Consider the following 27,719-nt stretch of genomic DNA (forward strand, 5'->3'; position numbering starts at 1 on the left):
GAGACTACATATGGACATCACCAGATGGTCAATACGAAAATCAGATTGATTATATTCACTGCAGCCAAAGATGGAGAAGCTCTATACAGTCAGAAAAAACAAGACCAGGGACTGTGGCTCAGATCATGAACTCCTTATTGCAAATTTCAGATTTGATTGAAGAAAGTAGGGAAAACCACTGGACCATTCAGGTATGACCTAAATCAAATCCCTTATGATTAAACAGTGGAAGAGACAAATAGATTCAAGGGATTAGATCTGACAGATAGAGGGCCTGAAGAACTATGGGCAGAGGTTTGTAACATTGTATAGGAGGTGGTGATCAAAACCATCCCTAGGAAAAAGCAATGCCAAAAGGCAAGATGGTTGTCTGAGGAGGCCTTACAAATAGCTGAGAAACGAGAAGCGAAAGGCGAAAGAGAAAAGGAAAGATATACCCATCTGAATGCAGAGTTCCAAACAACAGCAAGGAGAGATAAGAAAGCCTTCCTCAGTGATCAATGCAAACATATTGAGGAAAAGAATAGAATGGGAAAGACTACAGACCTCCTCAAGAAAATTAGAGATACCAAGGGAACATCTCACGCAAAGATGGGCACAATGAAGGACAGAAATGCTATGGACCTAACGAGCAGAAGATATTAAGAAAAGGTGGCAAGAATACACAGAAGAACTATACAGAAAAGATCTTCACGACCCAGATAACCACGATGGTGTGATCACTCACCTAAAGCCAGACATCCTGGAGTGCCAAGTCAAGTGGGCCTTAGGAAGGATGACTATAAACAAAGCTAGTGGAGGTGTGGGAATTCCAGCAGAGCTATTTCAAATCCTGAAAGATGATGCTGTGAAAGTGCTGCACTCAATACGACAGCAAATTTGGAAAACTCAACAGTGACCACAGGACTGGAAAAGGTCAGTTTTCATTCCAATCCCAAAGAAATGCAATGCCAAAGCATGTTCAAACTACTGCACAATTGCACTCATTTCACATGCTAGCAAAGTAATGCTCAAAAGTCTCCAAGCTAGGCTTCAGCAGTACATGAACTGAGAACTTTCAGATGTTCCAGGTGAATTGAGGAAAGGCAGAGGAACCAGAGGTCAAATTGCCAACATCCGCTGAATCATAGAAAAAGCAAGGTAATTTCAGAAAAACATCTGCTTCATTGACTATGCCAAAGCCTTTGACTGTGTGGATCACAATAAATTGTGGAAAATTCTTAAACAGATGGGAATACCAAACCAACTTACCTGCCTCTGAGAAACCTGTATGCAGGTCAAGAAGCTACAGTTAGAACTGAATATTAAACAATGGACTGGTTCCAAATTGGGAAAGGAGTACATCAAAGATGTATATTGGCACCCTGCTTATTTAACTTATATGCAGAGTACATAATGTGAAATGCCTGGCTGGATGAAGCACAAGCTGGAATCAAGATTGCCAGGAAAAATATCAGTAACCTCAGATATGCAGATGATACCACCCTTATGGAAGAAAGCAAGAGGAACTAAAGAACCTCTTGATGAAGGTGAAAGAGGAGAGTGAAAAAGTTGGCTTAAAACTCAACATTCAAAAAACAAAGATCATAGTATATGGCCCCATCACTTTATGGCAAGAAGTTGGGGCAGCAATGGAAACAGTAACAGACATTATTTTCTTGGGCTCCAAAATCACTGCAGATGGTGACTGTAGCCATGAAATTAAAAGATGCTTGCTCCTTGGAAGAAAAGCTGTGACAAACCTAGCCAGTGTATTATAAAGCAGAGACACTACTTTGCCAACAAAGGTCCATCTAGTCAAAACTATTGTTTTTCCAGTAGTCATGTATGGATGTGAGAGTTGCACTATAAGGAAAGCTGAACACCAAAGAATTCATGGTTTTGAACTGCGGTGTTGGAGAAGACTCTTGAGAGTTCCTTGGACTGAAAGGAGATCCAACCAGTCCATCCTAAAGGAAACCAGTCCTGAATACTCATACGAAGGACTGATGCTGAGGCTGAAACTCCAATACTCTGGCCACCTGATGCGAAGAACTGACTCACTGGAAAAGACCCTAATGCTGGGAAAGATTGATGGTGGGAGGAGAAGGGGAAGACAGAGTATGAGATGCTTGGATGGCATCATCGACTCAATGGACATGAGTTTGAGTAAACTCTGGGAGCTGGTGATGGGCAGGGAGGCCTGGGGTACTGCAGTCCATGGAGTCTCAAAGAATTGGACATGACTGAGCAATTGAACTGAACTGAACTGATACCTAAATAAGCAACAACAACAACAAACATATGAAAGGATTTTCAACATTGTTAACTGTCAGGGAAATGTTAAGTAAAGCCACAGTTAAATTCTACTACATAACTCACCAGAAAAGGTAAAATTAATAAGATTGATGATACTAAGCACTGACAAAGAATGTGAAGTAACTAACAACTCATACACAACTGAGCAGAGCTTAAATTGATACAAGTATTTGAAAGACAGCATGGCAGTAATCTACCAACACAGAACAAATCCTTAACCATCTGATCTGATTAATTCTACTCAGGTATATCATGATCAGAAACATATAGATAAGGACAAGAATACTTAGAGCAGCACCGTTCATAATAGACCGCAACTGGAAACAACATAAATGTCTATCAACAGTAGAAGGGATAAATAAAATAAATGGAGTATGTTTATTCAATGAAATACTAGAGTACAAACAGCAAAAGTGAACAAATTACTGTTACATGCAACAATATGAATGAACCTCACAAATATAATATTGTACAAAAGAAACAAGCTAAAGAATGTATACTTTCTGTAGTTAAAACTCAGAAACAGCCTTAAAAGTTAGGACTAGTCATTACTTTGGGGGAGGAGAGAGTAGGTAGACATAGGGAGAAGAAACAGTTTCTGGAGCACTGGAAATTTCTTGCACTGGGTGGTGTACTGGAGTTGTACACCTTTTGGTAGTTATGATATGCTTCAACAAAAATTTCTGGACACTGTAGAAAATGGGACTATGTATCAGATGTTTATGTGTTTATCTTAGAAGATTTATTTTCTCAGTGTACTCGTGTTTTACCCTTAGTAGGACCATCACATTTAAAACATGGTCAGAAATGTTCATCTGTCACCACAGCTTACCTAATTTACTCTGTACCTTCTCCTTCCCTTGCAGTTCAACAGTGAGTCTTCGGATCTCTTCATGGGCCATCTCTAGCTTCCATGCTACTTGCTCCAAATCTCTCTCTCTGCAGTTTTGTGGTGTTTTATCTTTTTCTGGATCTTCATTATGGGACTGAAATAAAACTGTCATTAGTAGTACACTGAGAAGTAAATATATTCTTAGGATATTGTCCTATAAGTGTTTGAAAGCCAATAAAGAAGAGTAGATTATTTATGTGCATTTCTTTTATTAGGTTGAACCATATAAAATTGGTGATACTTTATTGTTTTTATACAATTTCACCTTCAAACCTAACCTACTTAAGAGATTATGGTTATATAATTATTTCAAAAACTAGAAATTCAATCATAAAAATAATCTTTGGCAAAAAAGAGGGAAAATAGTCCTCATTTATGTGGTAATTAAATACAGCTTGTAAAATGCCTTTACATTAAATTTTATTTAATTTCAAAGTTGGAACAATTAAGGCTCAATTCATGTTTAGAGCTCCTTTCCTACAACTATTTTTAAAGCATTTTAAAAGCTAAGTGAGAAATTCAATCTCAATTATATTTGGCTTTTGATCCCCAAGATATGTATTTCATATATGAATATAACTTCATTATACAAATTTTTCTAAAAAGGAAGAAAACAACCAAATATTAGTGCAATCTACATAACAAAACTACTTTTGGCTTACTGGTATATTTCCTTGCAGTATTTTTCATTTACATATATTTTTTACATAGTCATAATCTCAATCTATGTACACATTTCTGTCTGGCTTTTTCATTTAACATTATATTAGGAATATTTTTCTACATTGCTGTATAGATTTGTAATGATAATTTTTAGAGGCTATATAATGTAACAGTGGGTGTAGCATAATTTATATAATCATTTCAACATTTTGGTACTTTTCCATTTTTGCTATTGAAAATAATACTATGGTTTCATCCACATATATTTATCTTGGTTGCTTCCCATTGTTAAATTCTCTATATATACTTTATTCACTGGATTTAACTCTTAATAACATTTCCCTAGATCAAAAATAATTTCCACAAAGAGAATTACTTATATTTAAAATAATGTGTTACACATTTTAAAGGACCTCCCCCCAAAAAGAAGCTTTGAATATATTTGGAAAGAAGTGTGTGCTGTCCCAAGGTGATTTTTCAAAGGACATAACACATATTGATTGCTGAAATTTTGATACATTCAATAAAAATCAGCTATTGTGTTAAACAATTTATTTTTTCTTCCCAAATTTCTATGATGTGTTCATAATACTCTCATGCACAACTGATATCTTTTACAGCATGGATTTATACATTTTAATGTATTCAAACAAAATACTTCCAAGGTAAAACTAACTTGTAATTACCTATTATTATTAAGCAAAAGATTGTAAATTTTTTCTTACCTCACTCAGACTTTTTTTAGACTGATGCACAGGTCCTTGATGTTTCTGATGTTCCTTTTGCAGAGGCTGGTGGGTTTGTTCAAGTTTCTCCTAAGTGAGGTGAATGAAAATTATATCAATCAGCTTCATGAACAAAAATGTCATTTAAATTAAAAAATATACAATCAAGTAGAGAAAGAGGGAGCACAATCTAGTCAATTTTATGAGGCTAGACTATGCATTCTCAATGAGATAATACTGCCCCCAGGGGAGTTCAAACTGATTCCTAAGCGGGGGAAATCTTACCCTTTTAAGTACAAAGTACAGATGCCTATGGTACATATTTAGAATTACTTTATATCAGTACCACCAAGATTTCATGGGAGAGTGATAGAAAAAATTATCTTATTATAGAAGTTTAATGAAAAAAAGGCTGGCTAACACTGCATAGATGGATCTTGATATTAAAACCTGACAAAGGTAACACAAAAAGAAAAATTACAGGGCCACCTCACTCATAAACATAAATGCAAAAATTTAAAGAAAAGTTTATCAAAGTGAATCTATACTATTTAAAAAGGATAACATATCATGAAGGAGTTGGATTTATCCCAGGAATACAAGATAGGTTTAACATTAGAAAATTTAATCAATGAAATTCTCATATTAACAGGTAAAAGTTCTAAATAACTTCATCATTTCAGTAGCTGTAGAAAAAACTCAACATTTTCTAAACTCAACATTAATTCCTAATAGAAGCTCTGAACAAATTAGGAATAAAAGAGAACTTTCTTAACTCAATAAAGTCTATCTTTAAAAAACAGCAACTCTTTTTTTTTTTTTTTTTTTTTTTACAGAATATAGCTTTATTTATAGAATCTTACAAATAAAAACATTTACAGTCCACATAACTTATTTTCTTTTCTAATATATCCTCATAACTCCTGACTTATTTTAAAAAAAATACTGTGATGGAATTGTAGAACTGTAAAAGAAAATATGAATAATAAAAATCTAAACTCTTTTGCAAAAATTAGACAACTTTTTGAAAAAACAGCAACTCTTAATCAAACATCATACTAGTGAATAGCTGAACACTTTCTCTCTGATATCACTAACAAGACAAATATGTCTGCTATTCAAGATAATACTAAAGATCCAAGTCAGTTTAGTAAGGTAAGTAAAGAAATTTAAAGGAATAAAGATGGGAAAGGAAGAAACAAAAGAATCATTATTCTCAGATACAGGTGGAAAAAGCACAAAATCTTCAAATAAATTATTAAAATGAATGCAAAATTTTAGCAATATTGCTAAGTATAGTCAATATATGAAAATAATTATAGTTTTAATACTAGCAATAGATAATCAGAAAATTAAATTCTCAAAAAACATACAGCATTTACTACTAATAGCATCCAAAAATATGAAGTAACTAGCAATAAATACGACAAAAAATGGGCAAGATTTTGTGAAAAAAGTGATAAAACTTTACTTATATACATTAAAAAGTAAATGAAGAGATAGTCTATGATCACAGATAACATAAATATTTTAAGATAGCCAACTCCTCTTAAATAAATTTATAGAGTCAATGCAACCAAAAATCAAAATCCCAGAAGGAAAGAATTTCTTAAACAGGACAGAAAAACACTAACTATAAAACAGATGATTGATAAATTGAACAATGTTAAATTTAAGAACTTCTGTTCCTTAAAAGACACTGTTAAGAATATTAAAAAGACAAGTCACAGAGTGGGGAAAAAGTATTTCTGATACACATAATCAATAAAAAGACTTGAAACCAGAACACAGACAATACATGTAAATATGAAGACAGACAACTCAATTTTTTAATGGACAAAAGACCTGAAAAAACAAAATAGGAAATTCAAGTGACAAATAATCATGCTAAATTCATTTGTAATCAGGGAAATGCTAATTAAAACCAATATGGGATATCATTATGCACCTAGTAGTTCAGCAAAAATTTAAAAGTCTGAAAACACCAGGTGTTGATGAGAAGCAAAGGCATTCTCATACAATACTAGAGCCAGAATAAACTGGTACCACTACTTTAAGAAGAAAGTTTGACATTATCTAGTAAAGCTGAAGATCCACATACTCTATAATTCCCTAAATCTCCTCTTAGGTGTATACCCTATACAAACGAATGCACATACAGAAGAATACTCACAGCAGCATAACTGATAAAATTAAAATACATTCAAAGTAGATATAAATTGGAAATAACCCAAATTAGCATAGAATAGATAATCTCCTGTTGTATATTCACATGATGGAATATACATCATGTATGTATATGTGGATACATATATGTGGATATGTGGATACATATGTATATGTGGATACACATATATGTATATGTGGATACATATACATATATCCACATGATGGATGCTATAATATATAGCAGTGACAAGCTGATTAAAAATAAATAATATAAACATAACGTTTTACAAAAAAGCACTTCCCAAAGTTCATTCCTTGCATGTAATGTTCAAAAATAGACAAAACTAATATATTATTTAGGGATGCATATCTTTGTGGAGAGGAAGGGGGTTGTGATCAGATAAGAAATGTTCTAGGCAGTTGGCAATGTTGTATTCCTAACAGGACCAGTGGTCACATGGGTATTTATTCAACAACTATTAGTCAAACTGTATTTTTAAAGTGTTACCATTTTTCAGCACATATTCTGTTATATTCTGCAGTAAAATATTAAAAAAAAAACAACTTTGATTATTCCTGGCATTATAAGTCATCTCTTTGTCCTCTGCCCCATGCAACAATAAAGTGGTTAAATAAATTCTGATACATCCATTTAAAGGATATATGTTACCAAAAAGACAAAGGAAAATCTCTACACACTAATACGGAAAGTGAAAACAATAGGCATAATGGAATATAATTTGAATTTTAAGAGAATGGAAACTTTTTGGAAAGATAGGTTAAAAAATTGTTGGCAGTGGTTGCTTATCAGTATGGAAGTGAGGAATTGGGGTGAGAAGATAACTTGTTTTTCACTCTATTTTATACTGCTTGAATCCTTTTTTTACTATGTGCCTGTATTAAGTTAAAAAGCTGATCAGTCATTTCAGTTCAGTCGCTCATTCGTGTCCGACTCTTTGCGACCCCATGAACCGCAGCACGCCAGGCCTCCCTGTCCATCACCAACTCCCGGAGTCCACCCAAACCCATGTCCATTGAGTCAGTGATGCCATCCAACCATCTCATGCTCTGTCGTCCCCTTCTCCTCCTGCCCTCAATCTTTCCCAACATTAGGGTCTTTTCCAATGAATCAGCTCTTCGCATCAGGTGGCCAAAGTATTGGAGTTTCAGCTTCAACATCAGTCCTTCCAATGAACACCCAGGACTGATCACCTTTAGGATGGACTGGTTGGATCTCCTTGCAGTCCAAGGGACTCTCAAGAGTCTTCTCCAATACCACAGTTCAAAAGCATCAATTCTTCTGCACTCAGCTTTCTTTATAGTCCAACTCTCACATCCATACATGACTAATGGAAAAACCATAACCATGACTAGATGGACCTTTGTTGGCAAAGTAACATCTCTGCTTTTCAATATGCTGTCTAGGTTGGTCCTAACTTTCCTTCCAAGGAGTAAGCGTCTTTTAATTTCATGGCTGCAATCACCATCTGCAGTGATTTTGGAGTCCAGAACAATAAAGTCAGCCACTGTTTCCACTGCTTCCCCATCTATTTGCCATGAAGTGATGGGACCAGATGCCATGATCTTAGTTTTCTGAATGTTGAGCTTTAAGCCAACTTTTTTCACTCTCCTCTTTCACTTTCTTCAAGAGGCTCTTTAGTTCTTCTTCACTTTCTGCCATAAGGGTGGTGTCAACTGCATATCTGAGGTTATTGATATTTCTCCCAGCAGTCTTGATTTCAGCTTGTGCTTCCTCCAGCCCAGCGTTTCTCATAATATACTCTGCATATAAGTTAAATAAGTATGGTGACAATATACAGCCTTGACGTACTCCTTTTTCTATTTGGAACCAGTCTGTTGTTCCTTGTCCAGTTCTAACTGTGCTTCCTGACCTGCATGTATAGATCTATAGAATGGAATATTACTTTGTAATAAAAAAGAAAAAATACACAACAAAACAGATATATCTCGATTATCTGAGTCAAATAAGCCAGACCAAAAAGAGTACATAGTCTATGGTTCCATTTGTATAAAGTGGTAGGAAATGCAAACTGGTCTATAATAACAGAAATAGATCAGTGGTTCTAAGGACCATGTTGGGAAAGAATAAATTTAAGGAAACTTAAATATGAAACTTTTGCCTGTGGTGGATATTTTCATTATCTTGATTGTGGTGTTGGTTTCATGAATGTATACATGTAACAAAAAATTATACACTGTAAATATGTTCAGTTTATTGTATATTGATTATACCTTTAAAAAACTTTAAAAAATTGCAAGGATCTTATTATCATGAATTGTAGCTTGTAAAAATTTCATTGCCTCCCCAGTTATATTTTACGTAGATTAATGTTGAACTAACCTGTGCATAAAGTAGATGAGAGAATCATTTCTACCAAAATGGGACCACATATGATGACTTGAAAGCCCAAGAAGTTTTGCAAGGCCTGATCTACATATGAACTACATTTTACTTAACATTAGTTTTTATTTTTTTGTTGTCTTTTTAACTGTGGAAAAGTCTTAAAGAGAAGGGAATACCAGACCACCTGACCTGCCTCTTGAGAAATCTGTATGCAGGTCAGGAGTACAATTTTCTGTCACATGTATACATTCATGAAACCAACACCACAATCAAGATAATGAAAATATCCACCACAGGCAAAAGTTTCATATGCTTTCTTAAATTTATTCTTTCCCAACATGGTCCTCAGACAACCACTGACCTGTTTCTGTTATTATAGACCAGTTTGCATTTCCTACCACTTTATACAAATGGAACCATAGACTATGTACTCTTTTTGGTCTGGCTTATTTGACTCAGATAATCGAGATATATCTGTTTTGTTGTGTATTTTTTCTTTTTTTATTACAAAGTAATATTCCATTCTATAGATCTATAAATTTACCTGTTGATGAACATTTGAGTTGATTATACAATGAAAGTTGCTGTGACATGTGTAAGTCTTTACACGGGCACAGGCTTTCATTTCTCTTGGTATATTCCCAGGAGTGGAATGTAACAGTTGCATGTTTAACTTTTTAAGGTAATGCTAAGCAATTTTCAAAGTGGCAATATCATTTTATATTCCCATCAGTAGAATATGAGGATTATAGTTGCTTCACATTGTCAACAATACTTGATATGGTTAGTCTTTAATTCTGGGCATTCATTGATATTGATAAATTGATAGTGGTGACGCGTGATTTTTGTGTTTTCCTAATAATAAATGAATTTAAGCATTATTTAATGTGCTTATTTACTATTTGTATATCGTCTCTGGTGCAGTTGCTTTTTAAATTTTTTGCCCATTTTTTAATTGGGTTGTATGTGTTATTATTATTGAGCTATAAGATTTATTTATATATTTAGATAGAAAGATTTTGTTGGACACATTTTAAAAAAAATATTATCTCCCAGTCTGTGCCTTCCTCTTTTATTTTTGTCTTTTGAAGAGCAAACATTTTGAATTTTGATAAAATCCAATTTCATACTCTGTGCTCTTCCTGTCTGATAAAAATCTTTCCAAACCCAAGGTCACTAAAATTTTCTTCTATAGATTTTATCTCCTACATGATCTATGAACTGTTTTGAGTTAATTTTTGTATACGGGTAGGATAAAGGTATTATAAAGCCTAAAATTTCATGTGTTACCTTCACACTCTTGTATCTCACAGTGCATCAAAAGTCTAACCATGAATTCCTCTGTTTTTGCCAGATATACCCCCATCTAACAGGAAAGATTCCCTACCCAGCTAGTTCCCCTCTCAGCCCGAACAGCTATACTCTGCCTGGTCCTCAGCTATTTAACAATTGTCATTTCGCCACCAACTCATGGAATGTTTTAAACAAGCTAGTCATACCCTCCCAGGGAACAAAGGAGCGCCTCTCCTACTGTTGCCACAAAGTCTGTCTCCCGTGGGTCCTGTGAGCTCACTCTGTTCCTGAATACAACCCCCTGCGGCCCTGCCTGACAGGCAGCGTCCACCCCTGGGCTGTGAGTCTATGTGATTAACTAACAACCGCATCTCTGTCCAATGCTGGGTATCATGTGTTTGACTATCTCATAGTATTTAGGGTAGGGACTCCCTCCTTTACCAGTGGGGAAGGGAACTCAGTAGAGCTGAGGGAGTTTCTTCTGTTTGTTTTTTGCATATGCCTGTCCAATTGTTCCAGCACCATTTGTGGAAAAGCGCATCTTTTCCCCATTAAATTACCTTCCCATCTGTTTTGAAAATCAATTTACCATACAGATGCAGGTCTTTATTTTGTTCCATTGATCTATATATCTACCTTTACACCAATACCACACTTTCTTGATTACTGCAGCTTTGTGGTAAGTCTTGAAAGCGGGAAGAATGTATCATCCAATTTGTTCTTCTTTTTCAAAGTTGTTTTGGCTATTCTAGTTCCCTTGCCTTCCTTATCCATTTTAGAATCAACTTGTCAATTTCTACCAAAAAGTGACTCTACTGATTACTTTATGCTCAGGTAAATGACAACATTAGCTTAAACAAAATATAAACGGGAATGTGACAGAAATGTTATGAATTACATTTTATAATAACAAAATCCTTTGTACTATCTGTTTTAATTCTTCCTGTCCATGAGTTGTAAAACTATGACTTAGTAGTGATCTAAGTAAACTATGATCTTAGCCTTAAGATCATCTAAGACTTCACCTTCAAAACACCAATTTGTTTTATAGATTCCATCTCCTTCATAACTCCTTAGTTCATCTTCCCTTCTCCATTTACACTCTGAGTCTTGTTTTTGGTTCTCATTCTTTAATTATTTATTATTTAACATCTCCCGAAACCCCAGCTTCCAATATGGCCCCTTGCCAATCCATCTCTCTACGATGGCCAGAGTGATTTTTCTAAAACACAAATCAGATCATGCCACGCATGAGCGCATGATACTCTTCTCTTAAAATCATTTAGTGACTCTCCAGATCTCTCACAGCAGTCAGTTATTAGTCAATTTGAAATATTTTTATGCCTCTAGTATGCTCCAGAACACTGTTGGGTGCTGAGTCCAAACTCTCTCGTTTAGCATATGAGTCTCACCATGAAGTGGTTTCTGAAAATATCTCCAGGTGCATTTCTCAGCATTGACTCACATGAACCAATATGTATTATACACTGTCTCCTCTGCCAGAAATGCCTTTCCCTTCTTCTTCATCCAGCTTACACCTCCTCAGCTTTCAAAATGCTACTCAATACCACTTCTTCTGGAAGCCTTTTCTATCCATCCTGACTGAGCCCTCCCCCGGGTTCTCCTAGCCTTCTGTGCCTCATTTTACTAAAGAACTTTCCACACTGAGTTATAACCACTAGTTTATTTCTTTCCTTCATTAGCTTCATTTCTTTCTTTCATTTTTCTTTCCTTGCAAGTCCAGATCACATTTAATTTGACTTTATTCCTACATCTACTAGCACAAAGCCTGGCACACAATAGGTTCTCAACAGTAAAAATGCTAATTAACATGTGGGGTTTCATTTTAGAGCTATACATATGTTAAGCAATTTCATTTCATTTTCATGATCATCTTGTGGAGTAGGTGAGTTGCTCCCAGACTTTACAGATTATGACATCAAGGCTCACAAAAATTAACTAATTTATTCAAGGACATACTGCTCACAAGGGGTAGAGCAGGTCCATTCAAACCTAAAGTCTATATTCTTAAGCACTATCAAAATTGGCTTCCTGATATTTTAATGTATGAAAGGTTAAATAAATACATGCATTCTTCAACTGGCCTGCTTCTTATTCAATTCTGTAGTTAATTTTGGAATACCTGGGGAAAGCCTTTCTGCAGGTTATGGCTCAGACATCTTTGTGGTTCTGGCTTGGGGTTCCCAAGTTCCAGTTTTCTCAAGAGTGTACTTCTTTCCATGATTAAGTGTGTGATCTGTTCACGGGGGCTGCTCAGAGCCACTGTAGACAAGGCTTCTTGATACATTTCAACTTCCTTCCTTTGCACTTCTGTTAGGAAGAAATAGCAGAAACAATACTGTTACAAGAAATGCAGGCAAATAACTAAAAAGTAGTGGGAAAAGGTTCTCAAAAGCGGTAGATATTCTTCAGTTCAGTTCAGTTGCTCAGTTGTGTCTGAGTCTGCAACCCCATGGACTGCAGCAGGCCAGGCTTCCCTGTCCATCACCAACTCCCGAAGCCTACTCAAACTCATGTCCACTGTGTCAGTGTTACCATCCAACCACCTTATCCTCTGTCGTCCCCTTCTCCTCCTGCCTTCAATCTTTCCCAGCATCAGGGTCTTTTCCAGTGAATTGGTTTTTCGCATCAGGTGGCCAAAGTATTAAGAGTTTCAGCTTCAACATCAGTCCTTCCAATGAATATTCAGGACTGATTTCCTTTAGGATTGACTGGTTGGATCTCCTTGCAGTCCTTGGACTCTCAAGAGTCTTCTCCAACACCACAATTCAAAAGCATCAATTCTTCGGCACTCAGCTTTCTTTATAGGCCAACTCTCACATCCATACATGACTCCTGGAAAAACCATAGCTTTGACTAGATGGACCTTTGGTGGCAAAGTAATGTCTCTGCTTTTTAATATGCTGTCTAGGTTGGTATTCTAGATATTCTTACTACCAATGTAAGTTTAAAATTTGTCCTTGCATAACTTTCAAAGTGTATTGTTGTTTCAGTTAGTGTTTGCTCCTGTGGCAGGTATTATACTAAGCATTTGAGATAAATTTATCTGTTTTAATCCAGTGAGGTAGGAATCATATTATCACTTTTAAGAGATGAGGGCTCAGACACCAAGAAATCTGCCCATAGTCACTCAGCTAATCCTGCCGAAATTCTTGATGATTTTAATATTCAGGTAAATGATTATATTCCAGGAGACTGTCCTTTCAGTTCCTTTACCAGCTAACTTCCAAAACTCTGGTCCTCTATCCCATCTCAGTCACCTACTCTGTAGTAATTGCCTAGACCTTGTCATTAGCCTGTATAGTTTCTATAGCCTCTCCCTACCCTCAGTTTCAAACATCCTATTCTCCAATCATCCCTCCCACCTCCTTGTACTAGCAGCTCAATTTCAACAATTTTTGACCATACTGGAAACTACCATCCATTTATTATAAAGACTTTTCAGCGTTCCTTATGCCATCCCTATTCTCATTTCCTTTCTTACCCAGCTTAGAGTCTACAGCCCATCATTACAATCACTCCCCTGAAAACACTCACAATTCTCTTGCCTCCTTTCCTTCCATTATACTTGGTGACAAAACTTCAACCTGTTAAACCCAGCACTTCACCAGTGCACTCCAGAAGCTGCATGTAGCTGGAGAACACTGCACAGACAGCGCTTGGCTTCATTTCAAACTCATGACTACCAACCAACCTTGAGTGGGCCCCTACTGCTGCTCAGCAATCCTCCTGCATTCCCCTGCTTGTCTTTCTCTCTCATTTTCTAGAGACCTAAACCATTATTTCATCCTCCTCTCTCATCAAATCTCTAATACCTCCTTCCCATCCTCACTCTCAGCTGAATACCTGACTTCTTATTTCACTGAGAAGAGAGAAGTACTCCAAAAAGAGCTCCCACTAGCCCCCCTTACCAAATCTGCCAGCTCTCTGGTACTCTTCCTTCTTGTGAGATTAAACAAGCTACCCTTGTTCCCTCGGCCAGCCCCTCTCCTTGTGCACTGGATCTCATTCCTTCTCCTCTCAAAAAAAAAAAAAAGCTCCTGCAGTCGACTCTTATCTCTGCTGCCTCATGGAGCTTTCTTCCCAACTATTCATCTTAGAGACATGGTATAATATCTCCCATTAAAAACAACAGTCATAGGGACTTCCCTAAGTGGTCCAGTGGTTAGGACTCCACGCTTCCATGCAGGGGACATGGGTTCGATCCCTGGGTGGGAAACTGAGATCCTGTTTGGCTATGCACACAGCATAGCCAAAAAATTAAAAAATGAAAAGTTAAAAAAAATAAATAAAAGTAAAAACAAGGTAATGAAAAGCACAAAAATTTTGCTTCACACTCATGTCGCCCTCCAGCTCCTCCACCATTTCTTCATTCCTCTTTGCTGCACAACTTCAAGAAAGGATCAGCCATAGCCATGTCCCCTCCTTCTCCTATCATTCTTTCCTGAATTCACTCATTGGCTTTTGTATCCACTGCTCCGCAGAAACAGCTCTCTTCAAAAACACAATGAGCGGGGGGGGGGGGGGGGGGGGAGAACCCCACAATGAGCTCCACGTGACCAGATCCAAAGGTCAATCTCCTGTCCTCACTCCACGTAGCCTATTAACTGTTCATTTCCTTTTCTGAAAACACCTTCCTCATTTCTCACCCTGGGCACCACACTCTGCTAGTTTCCTCTTACCTTTCATGCCACTCCTTCTCAGACTCCTTTGCTGACTTCTTACCTCTAAACAATGGAACACACCAGGGCCCAGCTCTGAAACTTCCTCTTTTCACTCCCTAGGGTATCTCCTACCATCCTAAGGCTTTAAGTATTTGCTATACCTGATGACTCCCAAATTTACATCTCTAGTTCAAAATGCATTCCAGACATAAACAAAATTGCCTATTTGACCTTTCCACTCAGATGTCTAATATTCACATCCAGATGCAGATGTCCAAGAGCAAACTCTTTACTGTCTTCCATAAATAGGACCGCCCACATCTACCCCATCTGAGTAGTTAGGATCTCCAGTATTCCAACTGCTCAGGCCAAAGAGCTTGGGGTCACCAGTAATTTCTCTCTTTTTCTCCCACACAGCATGAAATCTGTGACCTTGGTATGTGCTGTGCTGCGCTTAGTCACCTGCCAGGCTTCTCTGTTCATGGGGATCCTCCAGGCAAGAATACTGGAGTTGCCCTGCCCTCTTCCAGGGGATCTTCCTAATCCAGGGATCGAACCCAGGTCTCCCACACTGCAGGCAGTTTTTTTACCATCTGAGCCACCAGGGAAGCCCATGACCTTAGTATGGTGGTGGCTTAGTCACTAAGTCTTGTCCAACTCTTGTGACCCCATGGGCTGTATAGCCTGCCAGACTCCTCTGTCTATGGGATTCTCCAGGCAAGAACACTGGAGTGGGTTGCCATTTCCTTCTCCAGGGGATCTTCCCAAGCCAGGGATCGAACCCAGGTCTCCTGTATTGCAGGCAGATTCTTTACCAACTGAGCTACATGGGAAACCCCAAGTGAAGACCTTGGTATAGGGCTCCAAAAAACCCATTATCAAATCATGTTTGCTTCACCTTCAAAAGACATCCTTTAATTACAGACACATTTCTGATGTGATTGACATATGTGTTCCTAAAATAAACAAGGGAATCTGTATTTCACAAAAATGCTCACTAAAAATAATGTCGCTTATGGAAAAATGTTGGCTTGGAGCACTCAAAACCTTTATCATTGCATAATTAATGCTATAGAAAACATTGAGAATCCTAATTATATCAGTTCATTAAAGAGATATGTCAAATTCCTAAAAAAATTAAGGGAATACTATAGCAAATATAAGTAAACAATATAAAGAAATAGAGGAAAATAGAATGGGAAAGACTAGAGACCTCTTCAAGAAAATTAGAGATACCAAGGGAACATTTCATGCAAAGATGGGCACAACAAAGGACAGAAATGGTATGGACCTAACAGAAAGAGAAGATATTAACAGGAGGTGGCAAGAATACACAGAAGAACTACACAAAAAGGTCTTAATGACCCAGATAACCACGATGGCGTGATCACTCACCTAGAGCCAGACATTCTGGAATGTGAAGTCAAGTGGGCCTTAGGAAGCACTACTACGAACAAAGCTAGTGATGGTGATAGAATGCCAAATGAGCTATTTCAAATCCTAAAAAATGATGCTGTTAGGGTGCTGCACTCAATATGCCAGCAAATTTGGAAAACTCAGCAGCGGCCACAGGAATGGAAAAAGTCAGTTTTCATTCCAATCCCAAAGAAAGGCAACGTCAAAGAATGTGCAAACTACAGCACAAGTGCACTCATTTCACTAGCTAGCAACGTAATGCTCGAAATCCTTCAAGCTAGGCTTCAACAGTACATGAACCAAGAACTTCCAGATGTATACTCCGGATTGAGGAAAGGCAGAGGAACCAGAGATCAAATTGCCAACATCCGTTGGATCATAGAAAAAGCAAGAGAATTCCAGATAAACATCTACTTCGCTTCAATGACTATGCTAAAGTCTCTGACTGCGTGGATCACAACAAACTGTGGAAAATTCTTAAACAGATGGGAATACCAAACCACCTTACCTGCCTCTGAGAAACCTGTATGCAGGTCAAGAAGCAACAGTTAGAACTGGACATGGAAGAGTGGACAGGTTCCAGATTGGGAAAGGAGTACGTCAGGCTGTATACTGTCACCCTGCTTATTTAACTTATATGCAGAATACATCATGTGAAATGCCTGGCTGGATGAAGCACAAGCTGGAATCAAGATTGTCAGGAGAAATATCAATAATCTCAGATATGCAGATGATACCACCCTAATGGCAAAAGTGAAGAGGAACTAAAGAGCTTCTTGATGAAGATGAAAGAGGAGAGTGAGAAAGCTGGCTTAAAACTCAACATTCAAAAAACTAAGATCATGGCATCTGGTCCCATTGCTTCATAGCAAATTGATGGGGAAACAATGGAAACAGTGGCAGACTTTATTTTCCTGGGCTCCAAAATCACTGCAGATGGTGACCGCAGCCATGAAATTAAAAGACGCTTGCTCCTTGGAAGAAAAACTATGATAAACCTAGACAGTATATTAAAAAGCAGACACATCACTTTGTCAACAAAGGCATAACCAAAGCTATGGTTTTTCCTGTAGTCATGTACAGATGTGAGAGTTGGACCATAAACAAGGCTGAGCACCAAAGAACTGATTTTTTTGAACTGTGGTGCCAGAGAAGACTCTTGAGAGTCCTTTGGACAGCAAGGAGATCAAACCAGTCAATCCTAAAGGAAATCAATCCTGAATGTTCCTTGGAAGGACTGATGCTGAAGCTGAAGTTCCAATACTGTAGCCACTTAATGTGAAGAGTCAATTCAATGGAAAAGACCCTGATGCTGGGAAAGACTGAGAGCAGGAGGAGAAGGGGGTGACAGAGGATGAGATGGTTGGATGGCATCACTGACTCAGTTTGAGCAAACTCCAGGAGACAGTGAAGGACAGGGAAGTCTGGCGGGCTGCAGTCCATGGGGTAGTAAAGAGTTGGACATGACGGAACAACTGAACAACATAGCAAATATAGGGAATTCCCAGGTGGCACTAGTGGTAAAGAATCTGCCTGCCAATGCAGGAGACATGGGTTCTACCCCTGGGTCAGGAAGATCCTCTAGAGTAGGAAATGGCTTACCACTTCAGTGTTCTTGCCTGGAAAATTTCATGGATAGAGGAGCCTGGCAGCTGCAGTCTACGGAATTGCAAAGAGTCAGACTACGACTGAGCACACATACACAGATACATCGCAAATATAGGACTCTCTTATTTTTAAAAATCAGGTTTGCTGTAAAGATGAGATCAAGAAGGAGCTGAGTCTGCAGGGTAAAAAAAAGGCAAAGTGAAAAGGATTAGGAATATCTTTGCAATAAGCACTCTCAAGGCAAAATATGTGGCCAAACAGCCCAGAAGAGCAAAGTGGGATGAATGGGTTTTAGGTATAAACTCCATGGCTTGCTGGTGAACCCAAATCATTAATATGCTGGGGTCTACAAATCATTAATACTCGGGGGAAAAGGGTATGTGAACTTCCACGTGTAACTCCCATTGTAGTGACATTACTCCCCTATTTCTCAATCCTTCATGAGCTAATTAATTTATGCTAGTAACAGAACACAGAGGAGCTTTTGCTTCTTACAGTAAGGCAGATTAGAGCACTCAATGACCTTGCAGCTGAGAACAACTAAAAATGTCAGGAAAAATTTAAAATTCCTAAAATGCAATCAGAATATGAACAAAACTAGAATGCAAGCTTTTGAGGCAGCAGAAGAAAACTCAGTTATCCAATGGAAAACAAAAAAGGGGGGGGGGAAATGAAACTAGAGTGAAGTACAAATGAATTACATCTTATGATTAGCTCAATTCACTCTGTACCTGAGATTTAAAATACAGAAAACTGTCCATCACGGACCCTTGTGAAAGAAAGTTCTAAAATGAAAAAATGGAAAATGATTCCATATAGGATATCTGAAATGAAAGAAAAATGCTAAGCAAAGAAAATAATAAATGTGTGGTAAATATAAATATTTACTGGTGTAAAATGACCCCATGGCGTGCTGCAGTCCATGGGGTCACAAAGAATCGGACACGACTCAGTGACTGAACTGAATTGAAATCTAAATAAATACTGACTATTATAATAAAAGCTAATTTATGGAGTTAAAAAAATACAATATTTTAAAGAGGTCCTGTCTGTATCTTCCTTTGTAGCTTTGGAGTACTTAATAAACATTTCCTGAGCCCTTAACATGCTAGGTACTTTACAAGGCTGGAGTTGTTGAGAACATAGAAACCAGGGAGACTGGGACGTGACCTCTGCCCCAGGAGAGCTGACACAGGTAAGGATGACCTAGTGCGATAAGTGTTGTAACTGACATTAAAGAAAATAACCATTCTGCACTCTCTCACACACATTTCAGGATATTTCAGAATACATACCTTAAAAAGATAGGCAGAAAATAAGCCTAAAACATTACAAATACTTTTCTTGAGGTGAAGGGTATGTAGTAATTTTTTTCCTTCCTTCTGTTTTTATACATTTCCCGAATTTTCTATAATTGTCAAACTCTACTTATTAGAATTAGAGAAAAAATTTACATTTTTTACAAAAGGAAAAATTACCTGGTTTGAGTTGGAGCTCTTTAAACTCATGTCTAGGCTGTTTGTTTTCCCTTTCATAACTATGAGAAAATGCTTCTTTTTCCTCTGGTAAGTCACAGAGATGGTTTGCATAGTTTTCCACCTAAGAAGAAAATAATACATTTTCTTACCAGACTATTAAGTCAAAGAGTCATTAAGAGATCACCATACTATTAATGTTTATAATATGAGAAATAAAAGAAAACTCAGCTTTGCTTAAGCATGGACTCAGTATCTAATGTCCTCAGTATTTAATGTCTCTCCCTAAACTTCCTGTTGTCATGTTATCAGACGCTATTTCCCCACAGATAGGATGACACATCACCACAAATTTCTGGGAAAATCACAATCTCTGATTTTTTTCCGTTAACAACTCAGGTTTCAAATCAAGTCTCCTTATCTATGGCTTAGGAAATACTGTCATGATACTCAGGAACAGAGAAATATCTACACAATAATTATTTATATTCTTAAGCAAAACTCATGATTACGGTGTCTAAAATTTTTTTCATTCATAATAATTGCTTAATTAACTATTAATTCAAATTAAAATTATTACTTAAATTATTTTTTAAGGTGTTAAAAAATGATGAAATGTTGATAGGAGCTTTATTAAAATAAACTGTTGGGTATTCTTTAAAAACATTTCCTGATTAATAGGGCAGCTTCACAAAAGGCACTTCTATGTGGCTAATAATAATAGGTTGAAAGCAAACTATATGCTCCAGGTACTCTGTTAAGGACATTGAATACTGAGTTTTCACCAGAGTCCTATGACACTGTTATCTTCTCCTTTATAGGTGAGGGAGGAGGTTGTGAGAGGCTGAGAGAGTTGCATTGTCAAGCAAGACAGAAAGGGAGGAACCAAACTTCAAGCTAGGCCAAATTGCTTAGAAGTAGACTACCAAAGTAACTGCATCTTGCTGAATTGTGTTGAAGTCTTCTGGGGACAACTGCTCAGAATATGAACAAAAAGCTGAATGGTATAGTAGAAGGAACACAGAACTGCAGTCCAACTTTATCACTTCCTGGTATGATTCAGTTTCCTTCTCTTTAAAATGGCAGGAACAGTACTATCTATTTCTAGTACTTGGTGGGTGCCAAGAACATATGTGAAATGTTTGATACCCATTGTGTGTATACCTCACAAATCCTTTTTAAGGAGCTATTATCAGCTCCAAACTACAGATGAGAAATTTTAAGCTCAAAGAAGTAACTTGCTCAAGGTGACAAAAGAGAGTCAGTGCCAAAGGCAATTTTTCACCCTAATCTGCCTAACATTAAATTTTATGGTCTACTATGCTAATTGCCCTCTTAAGAGTTTGGAAATTAGACTGCCCTCTAAGAGTTAACTTTAAAAATCAACAAGTTAGCTGAACTGAGCTGTCAGAACACAATAGAGTGATCTGCAAGTGACCTGAGAGAATTTATTAACTCATTTAAAGAAAGTAGCTTAACTGGGCAGACCGAAGAGGCTGGTTGTACACTCAAGTGACTTTGTCAAATGAGTCACCTTTCTTGAGGTGGCTCATTTGCTTTAGTTTTTTTTTTTCTTTTTTTCCCCCTTTCTTTCTTTTGTGTGGTTTTCGAGAAATACCAAATAGCAAAATGGCACTTTATAAAACTAAAGAAGATGTCTGCCTAGGTAGCAAACAGGATATAAAGCCCAACATTAGAGAAGCAATGAAATGTCCCTTGTTAATCAAATCACAGTGATGTTTGACTGCTGTTGAACTTAATACTTAAAGATACACTGTAAATAGCCATTCCTCCAAGGCAAGGAAAGGTTGGATCAGCAAAGAATTAAAGAGTTGTTTTACTTATTTTTATTACCTTTTATTTCCAGAAAGAGAAATACAATTTTGTTCTTATACTGGAGTTTTTTCTTTATATTTTGAGAAGTTGGAAATAACTTTATTAAAGGAAATTTAAGTATCTGGAGTAAAAAAAATAAAGTATCTTATATGTAAGAATGTAGGCTAATCAGTACTGGACACACCAAAAAGAGTGATTAAAGTGTCAGAAGTGTCATTATACGCTCCTCTACTGGCCTGGTACTGAGGTTCTAGGATATAACAGGTCCAGAAACAAGGGCAGGTATGATAGTCTGACTGTAGAAATATGGTTATCTTAGCTGGTGCTCTACAAATTCAGAATCATTTCATTTGTTCAGCAAGTAAACATTTGATTAAAATTTGGCTTCCTATGTAGTGTGTCTATAGAGGAAAAATGCATCAGCCACAGGATATATGTGTCTGGTTCCTTTGGTAGTTATATTTCTTACTGCTATTTAAAACGCTGGTTTGATTTTTCTACAAACTTTTTTGTGAGTTTGGTCAATACAAGGCCACCTTTGAGAAGCAGATCCATTCCCTCTAGGCTGGCTAGTCAGGTTTCTAAGTCTACTAGCCAGAAAGTCAGCTAGAGGGTTTGTTATTGAGATAAGGATGAATTTACTAAGATAATGAAAGTCACCTTCAGCAGACCTATTTGGATATTCAACCAGTCCTCTCTGGGCAATGTCCTGTATATGTATTCTATTGGAAACCAATACAGATTGTTGATATATTTCATGGAAAAAAAAAGTGTACACATGAGTGCTTTGCAAATTATACAGTGATATTCAAATATCACTTTTAATATGTTAACATAATGGAAGGATGATGAACAAAACCACAGTTTTTTTTTTTTTTTCCCCCTTTTTGGCCACATTGCGCAGAACTTCCCCAACCAGGGATAAAACCCTTGCCTCGTACAGTGGAAGCACAGAGTCTTAATCACTGAACCACCAGGGATGTCCCAAAACCATGGCTATCTCAAAATTATGATATTAGTTCTTACGTCTTTAATTTCTTCCACGTGCTTTGCTGACAACTCTTCTAGATTTCTGGAAGCAGTCATCAGCCTGTCTTTGCTGTAACAAGTCCCAGACAAAACAAGAGTTGTTCTTCTGTCAAGGCAAGCAGTTCAATTCCTTCTTTCTCAGGATGGTGAACTAAATCTTCTAATTGAAATTTTCCCTTGATAAAAGAAATAAGCATATGTATGTATGTACAAACACATACAAACATACAACTGGGCATACAAGAAATGTTATGTTTATATGCCTAGAGTTAGACTCCTTACAAAGTATAGCTTAGTTTCCCTATTAATTAACAGTTATGCTATCAAGTTATACTGAGCTGCTGCTGCTGCTTCACTTCAGTCCTGTTCGACTCTGTGCGACCCCCATAGACGGCACCCCACCAGGCTCCTCTGCCATGGGATTTTCCAGGCAAGAGTGGTGGAGTGGGTTGCCATTGCCTTCTCCGTTATAATGAGCACACACATGAAATAGCTAAAATACAAAAAATTAAAGCTTTGAAGAGTTTATTATATCCTCTAAAATAAGAAATGCACGTGTTAAAAAACACAAGCTTTCTGCCTGCACAGTTCTGAAGTTTGTAATTTAATAATCTGAAAATCTCCCCAAGGCCCCTTGCAATGTTATAAATCCCAAAGTAGTTTTTGGCTTTTAAGTATTTAGAAATAAAAGGATTCCTCTGGGAGCTAGAAAGCCATTAATTTTGTACCATCAAGGAACTATTTTGCTCCTAGAAAGTGTCTTATAACTTCTGTTGACATCTAAGTCATTTAGCTCACTTCTAAAACTTCTTGATCTAAGCCTGCCATTGATACTGTCTTTAATTTTTTTAACTTGAAAGTAGTCATGCTACATAACAGCTTGCACTACATGGTGTGGAAGAGATAAATGTTTGCTGATTGATGGAGTGATATAAGTGTTATGAGAATCACTAAAGCATCACAATGAACAAAGCCCGTGGAGGTGATGGAATTCCAGGTGAGGTATTTCAAATCCTAAAAAATGATGCTGTGAAAGTGCTGCATTCAATGTGCCAGCAAATTTGGAAAACTCAGCTGGCTACGGGACTGGAAAAAGTCAGTTTTCATTCTAAACCCAAAGAAAGGCAGTGCCAAAGAATGCTCAAACTACGGCACAATTGTACTCATCTCACATGATAGCAAAGTAATGATCAAAATTCTTCAAGCTAGGCTTCAACAGTACGTGAACCAAGAACTTCCAGATGTTCAAGCTGGATTTAGAAAAGGCAGAAAAACCAGAGATCAAATTGCCAACATCCACTGAATCATAGAAAAAGCAAGAGAATTCTAGATAAACATCTACTCCTGCTTCATTGACTATGCTAAAAACTTTGATGGTATGGATCAAAACAAACTGTGGAAAATTCTTAAACAGATAGGAATACCAAACTACCTTACCTGCCTCTCAGAAATCTGTATGCAGGTCAAGAAGCAACAGTTAGAACTGGACATGAAACAATGGACAGGTTCCAAATTGGGAAAGGAGTACATCAAGGCTGTATATTCTCACCCTGCTTATTTAACTTATATTAGAGTACATCATGTGAAATGCTGGGCTGGATAAAGCACAAGCTAGAATCAAGATTGCCAGGAGAAATATCAATAATCTCAGATATGCAGATGATACCACCTTTATGGCAGAAAGTGAAGAGGAACTAAAGAGCCTGTTGATGAAGGTGAAAGAGGAGACTGAAAAGTTGGCTTAAAACTCAACATTCAAAAAACTAAGATATTGGCATCTGATACCATCACTTCATGGCAAATAGATAGAGAAACAATGGAAACAGTGACAGACTTTATTTTCCTGGGCTCCAAAATCACTGTGGATGGTGACTACAGTCATGAAATTAAAAGACACTTGCTCCGTGGAAGAAAGACTATGACAAACTTAGACAGCGTATTAAAAAGCAGAGACACTATTTTGCTAACAAAAGTCCATATAGTCAAAGCTATAGTTTTCCAGTAGTCATGTATGAATGTGAGAGTTGGACCATAAAGAATGAGCGTCGAAGAATTGATGTTTCTGAACTGTGGTGTTGGAGAAGACTCGAGAGTCCTTGGACTACAAGAAGATCAAACCAGTCAGTCCTAAAGGAAATCAATCCTGAATATTCACTGGAAGGACTGATGCTGAAGCTGAAGCTCCAATACTCTGGCCACCTGATGAGAAGATCTGACTGGTTAGAAAAGACCCTGAGGCTGGGAAAGATTGAAGGCAGGAAGAGAAGGGGATGACAGAGGATGACAGATGATAGGATGGCATCACCAACTCAATGGACATGAGTTTAATCAAGCTCCGGGACATGGTGAAGGACAGGGAAGCCTGGCGTGCTGCAGTCCATGGGGTTGTAAAAGTCAGACATGACTAAGAGACTGAACAACAACTGTGAATAAGACTTGCTGGTATAATCAAATATATTAATGACTTTTAACTAAGTTAATGTGACCCAGATTATAGGGAAAGCATGACTGTTATTGAACTGCAGTTAGTCTACATAATCATGATCAGTTTTGCTTTTTTAACAGCAAAACTATGTTTTGATTATTTTTATCTTTTCTTGATAAGTTTTCCAGAGTTTCATTCTTTTCACATCAACAGCTCTTGTGGATGATATATAAAATGTTAATTATCATCTGATGCATTAAAGAAAAAAAGGATCCAGATCTGAATTTTAGTGCCCCCATGCATCTTCCCCATGACTTATAGCTAAAAGTCTTCTTGTGCTCTTCCTCACCCTACTCCCATCATCTGGTCCCTATTCATATCCTCCTCCCCACAAGGTCTCTGAGCACTATTCAGTTCCTTGTGGTTTTAGTTCTGAGTATTAGAGGACCTAAGACACTAGAAATACATTTGGCAATATAGAAAAATGCTTCTGTTATAATAAAGAGAAAAAGTAGAACATAAAGGTATTATTACAACTATGTAAAAATCAGACACATAAGAATGGAGGCAAATACATCAAAGTGTTAAAACACAACTGTGATAAATTGGTGAGATTATGAATAATAAGACAATAAATGTCTGAATTCTTACATGTCCTACACTGTGAGTTGCTTGCCCCCAGAGAGTAGCATACACCCCGTCACCCTACCATGTTATGGGGTAGAGCGGGGCAGTCTTAAGCTGGAGGAAGTTGAAAGGAAAAGTGGATGGGGGATACTGAGAATACCGTTGCATTCTGGCTTCTGGGAAATTTGGGGTATCAGAGGGTAAGCAGCGATACAGGAAAAGGAAGCTTGTCTGGTCAGGAGGTGGTATAGGATGCAAGTCAATAGCCAAGTGTATGACTCATCCAAACTCCTAGACCAAACACCCTTCCAAAGCCAGAGACCTTTAACCTCCACTCTACTTATTCATCTAAGCCCTTGGCTTCCACTGAGCTCTTGTCATAACCTAAACTACTGTTGAAATCCCACAATTCTAAATTCCAAATGTCCGACTCTACCACCTTCCGCTCTTTTGTGTGTGTATAGTAAATACACGAAACTTAAAATTTACCATTTTAACCATACTTAAGTGCAGAACTCAGTGGCACTGAGAACATTCACAGTGCTGTGCAATCGTCACTGCTATCCATTTTCAGAACATTTTCATTATCCCAAACATAAGCTCTATATCCATTAAACAAGACGACCCCATTTCCCACTCTCTAATTTCTGTCTCTATAAATGTGCCTATTCCAGGTACCTCATATGAGTGGAATTATACATTTGTCCTTTTGTTTCTGGCTTATTTCACTTAGCATGTCTTCAGGTTTCACCCTCTTCATAGCATGGATCAGAATTTCCTTCCTTTTTTAAGGCTGAATAACATTTCACTGTGTGTATTTTAGTTACTCATTCATCTGTTGATGGACACTTGATTTGTTTCTACCTTTTGACTATTGTGAATAACACTGCTGTGAAACACTGATGTAACAAGTATCTAAGTCCCTGTTTTAGTTGTTTTGGGCATCTTCCTAGGAACGGAATTTTTGGATATATAAATCTATGTATATTTACTTTTTGGAGAACTGCCACAAATATATCAAAAAATAGCCATAGTAATGGGTGTGAAGTTGCTCTCTTAAACTATTCTACAATGACAGTTGAAACCTCCAGTCCCTGGACCATTACATCCTGTCTCAAACTACCAGATACTCTTTGGCTTCACTTATTTCCCCCTCAAGCCTGGACCCTACTGTGGTTCATCTCAATCAGTCTCTCATCAATGTTTCCAGTTATCTAACCCCTTGTCCCATATTCCCTGCAAATCCAAAGTGGGGGAAAAGTTTGACCATTTGATTTGTCTCTACCTACTTTAGTTTGCTGAGTGCTGGGAGAAGAAAACAAACAAGTATGCAAACTGGAGCCACTACAAATCCATGGTCTGCCGCCTGAGCCAAGCTTCCCTACGTGCATAGGCCATTCCATGCACTTGGCTAGCTTCTGCTACCATTTCACTCAGTAAATATTCAGAACTTCCACCTCTCCCATCAAACTCCAAACCTCACCTCTCCCCTCTGTTGGCAGATGACCATGTCTCCCACAGCACTAGTAAGAACTAAGGCCATCATAAAACTGTCAGCTTCTTCTGTGACCACCAATACACTAACCACCATTTTTAGAGACCCTGCTCCTTTTCCCTTCTCAGAGGAAGAGTTTTTCCATTCTCTTGTCCAAAGCAAATCCCTTGACCCGTGTTCCAGATCCCATCTCGGATTGCTTCTTTTTTCTTTTCTGTTGGCTCACTATCTCCCTCCCAACTGATGTCATGTCCTTAGGTTAAGATGTCTTTGATGGTAAAAATAAAGGTACAAAATAACTCTCCTTTGATCCTACCATATCCCCCTCTCAAGTTACTGTCCTCTTTCTAATCTATCTTACCCTCCTCAAGTCACAGCCTTTGGCTTCTGCTCTTACTACTGTACTCATACTCTCATTCAGCAACAACCCTCAAAATGCCAAATTCAACTGGCTATGTTTCTGCTCTTTCTAGGAGTGGTATCTGTCCACTCCTTTCTGTTCTGTGATGTCACTTTTTCCTGTTTTCACTCTTACCTCCCTGGCCTTGCCTCTCCTGTCTTCTTCCTGGGCTCTTCAACAGACACATCAAACGCCACCATTCCTAAGAACCCTGTCTTTCGCTCTCTGCCCTTCTTACTATCATGGTGATGAACAGCTCAGGCAGGGGAGTCTGACATGCCTTGGTTCAAATCCTGGCTCCACCACTTTCTAGTCATG

At 37.6% G+C, this 27,719-nt stretch overlaps 1 protein-coding gene across 2 annotated transcripts in view; it reads right to left on the minus strand.

Moving 5' to 3' along the window:
• Positions 1 to 27,719, minus strand: part of CCDC30 (coiled-coil domain containing 30) — a 119,596-nt gene that overhangs the window by 86,791 nt on the left and 5,086 nt on the right. Inside the window, exons 2-6 of one of the 2 annotated variants that reach the window (XM_061122217.1) lie at positions 22,452 to 22,630; positions 19,593 to 19,713; positions 12,549 to 12,736; positions 4,579 to 4,668; positions 3,131 to 3,284 (exon numbers count right to left, since the gene is read on the minus strand). In XM_061122217.1, the coding sequence (XP_060978200.1) occupies positions 3,131 to 3,284; positions 4,579 to 4,668; positions 12,549 to 12,736; positions 19,593 to 19,713; positions 22,452 to 22,511 (613 nt within the window). In that variant the 5' untranslated portion in view covers positions 22,512 to 22,630. Of the gene's footprint in view, positions 1 to 3,130; positions 3,285 to 4,578; positions 4,669 to 12,548; positions 12,737 to 18,108; positions 18,246 to 19,592; positions 19,714 to 22,451; positions 22,631 to 27,719 lie in introns of those variants that run through there. The other variant, XM_061122218.1, reaches the window with a different exon arrangement.

The sequence above is a fragment of the Dama dama genome, chromosome 20, assembly GCF_033118175.1.
Source record: "Dama dama isolate Ldn47 chromosome 20, ASM3311817v1, whole genome shotgun sequence".
Classification (NCBI taxonomy): Eukaryota; Metazoa; Chordata; class Mammalia; order Artiodactyla; family Cervidae; genus Dama; species Dama dama.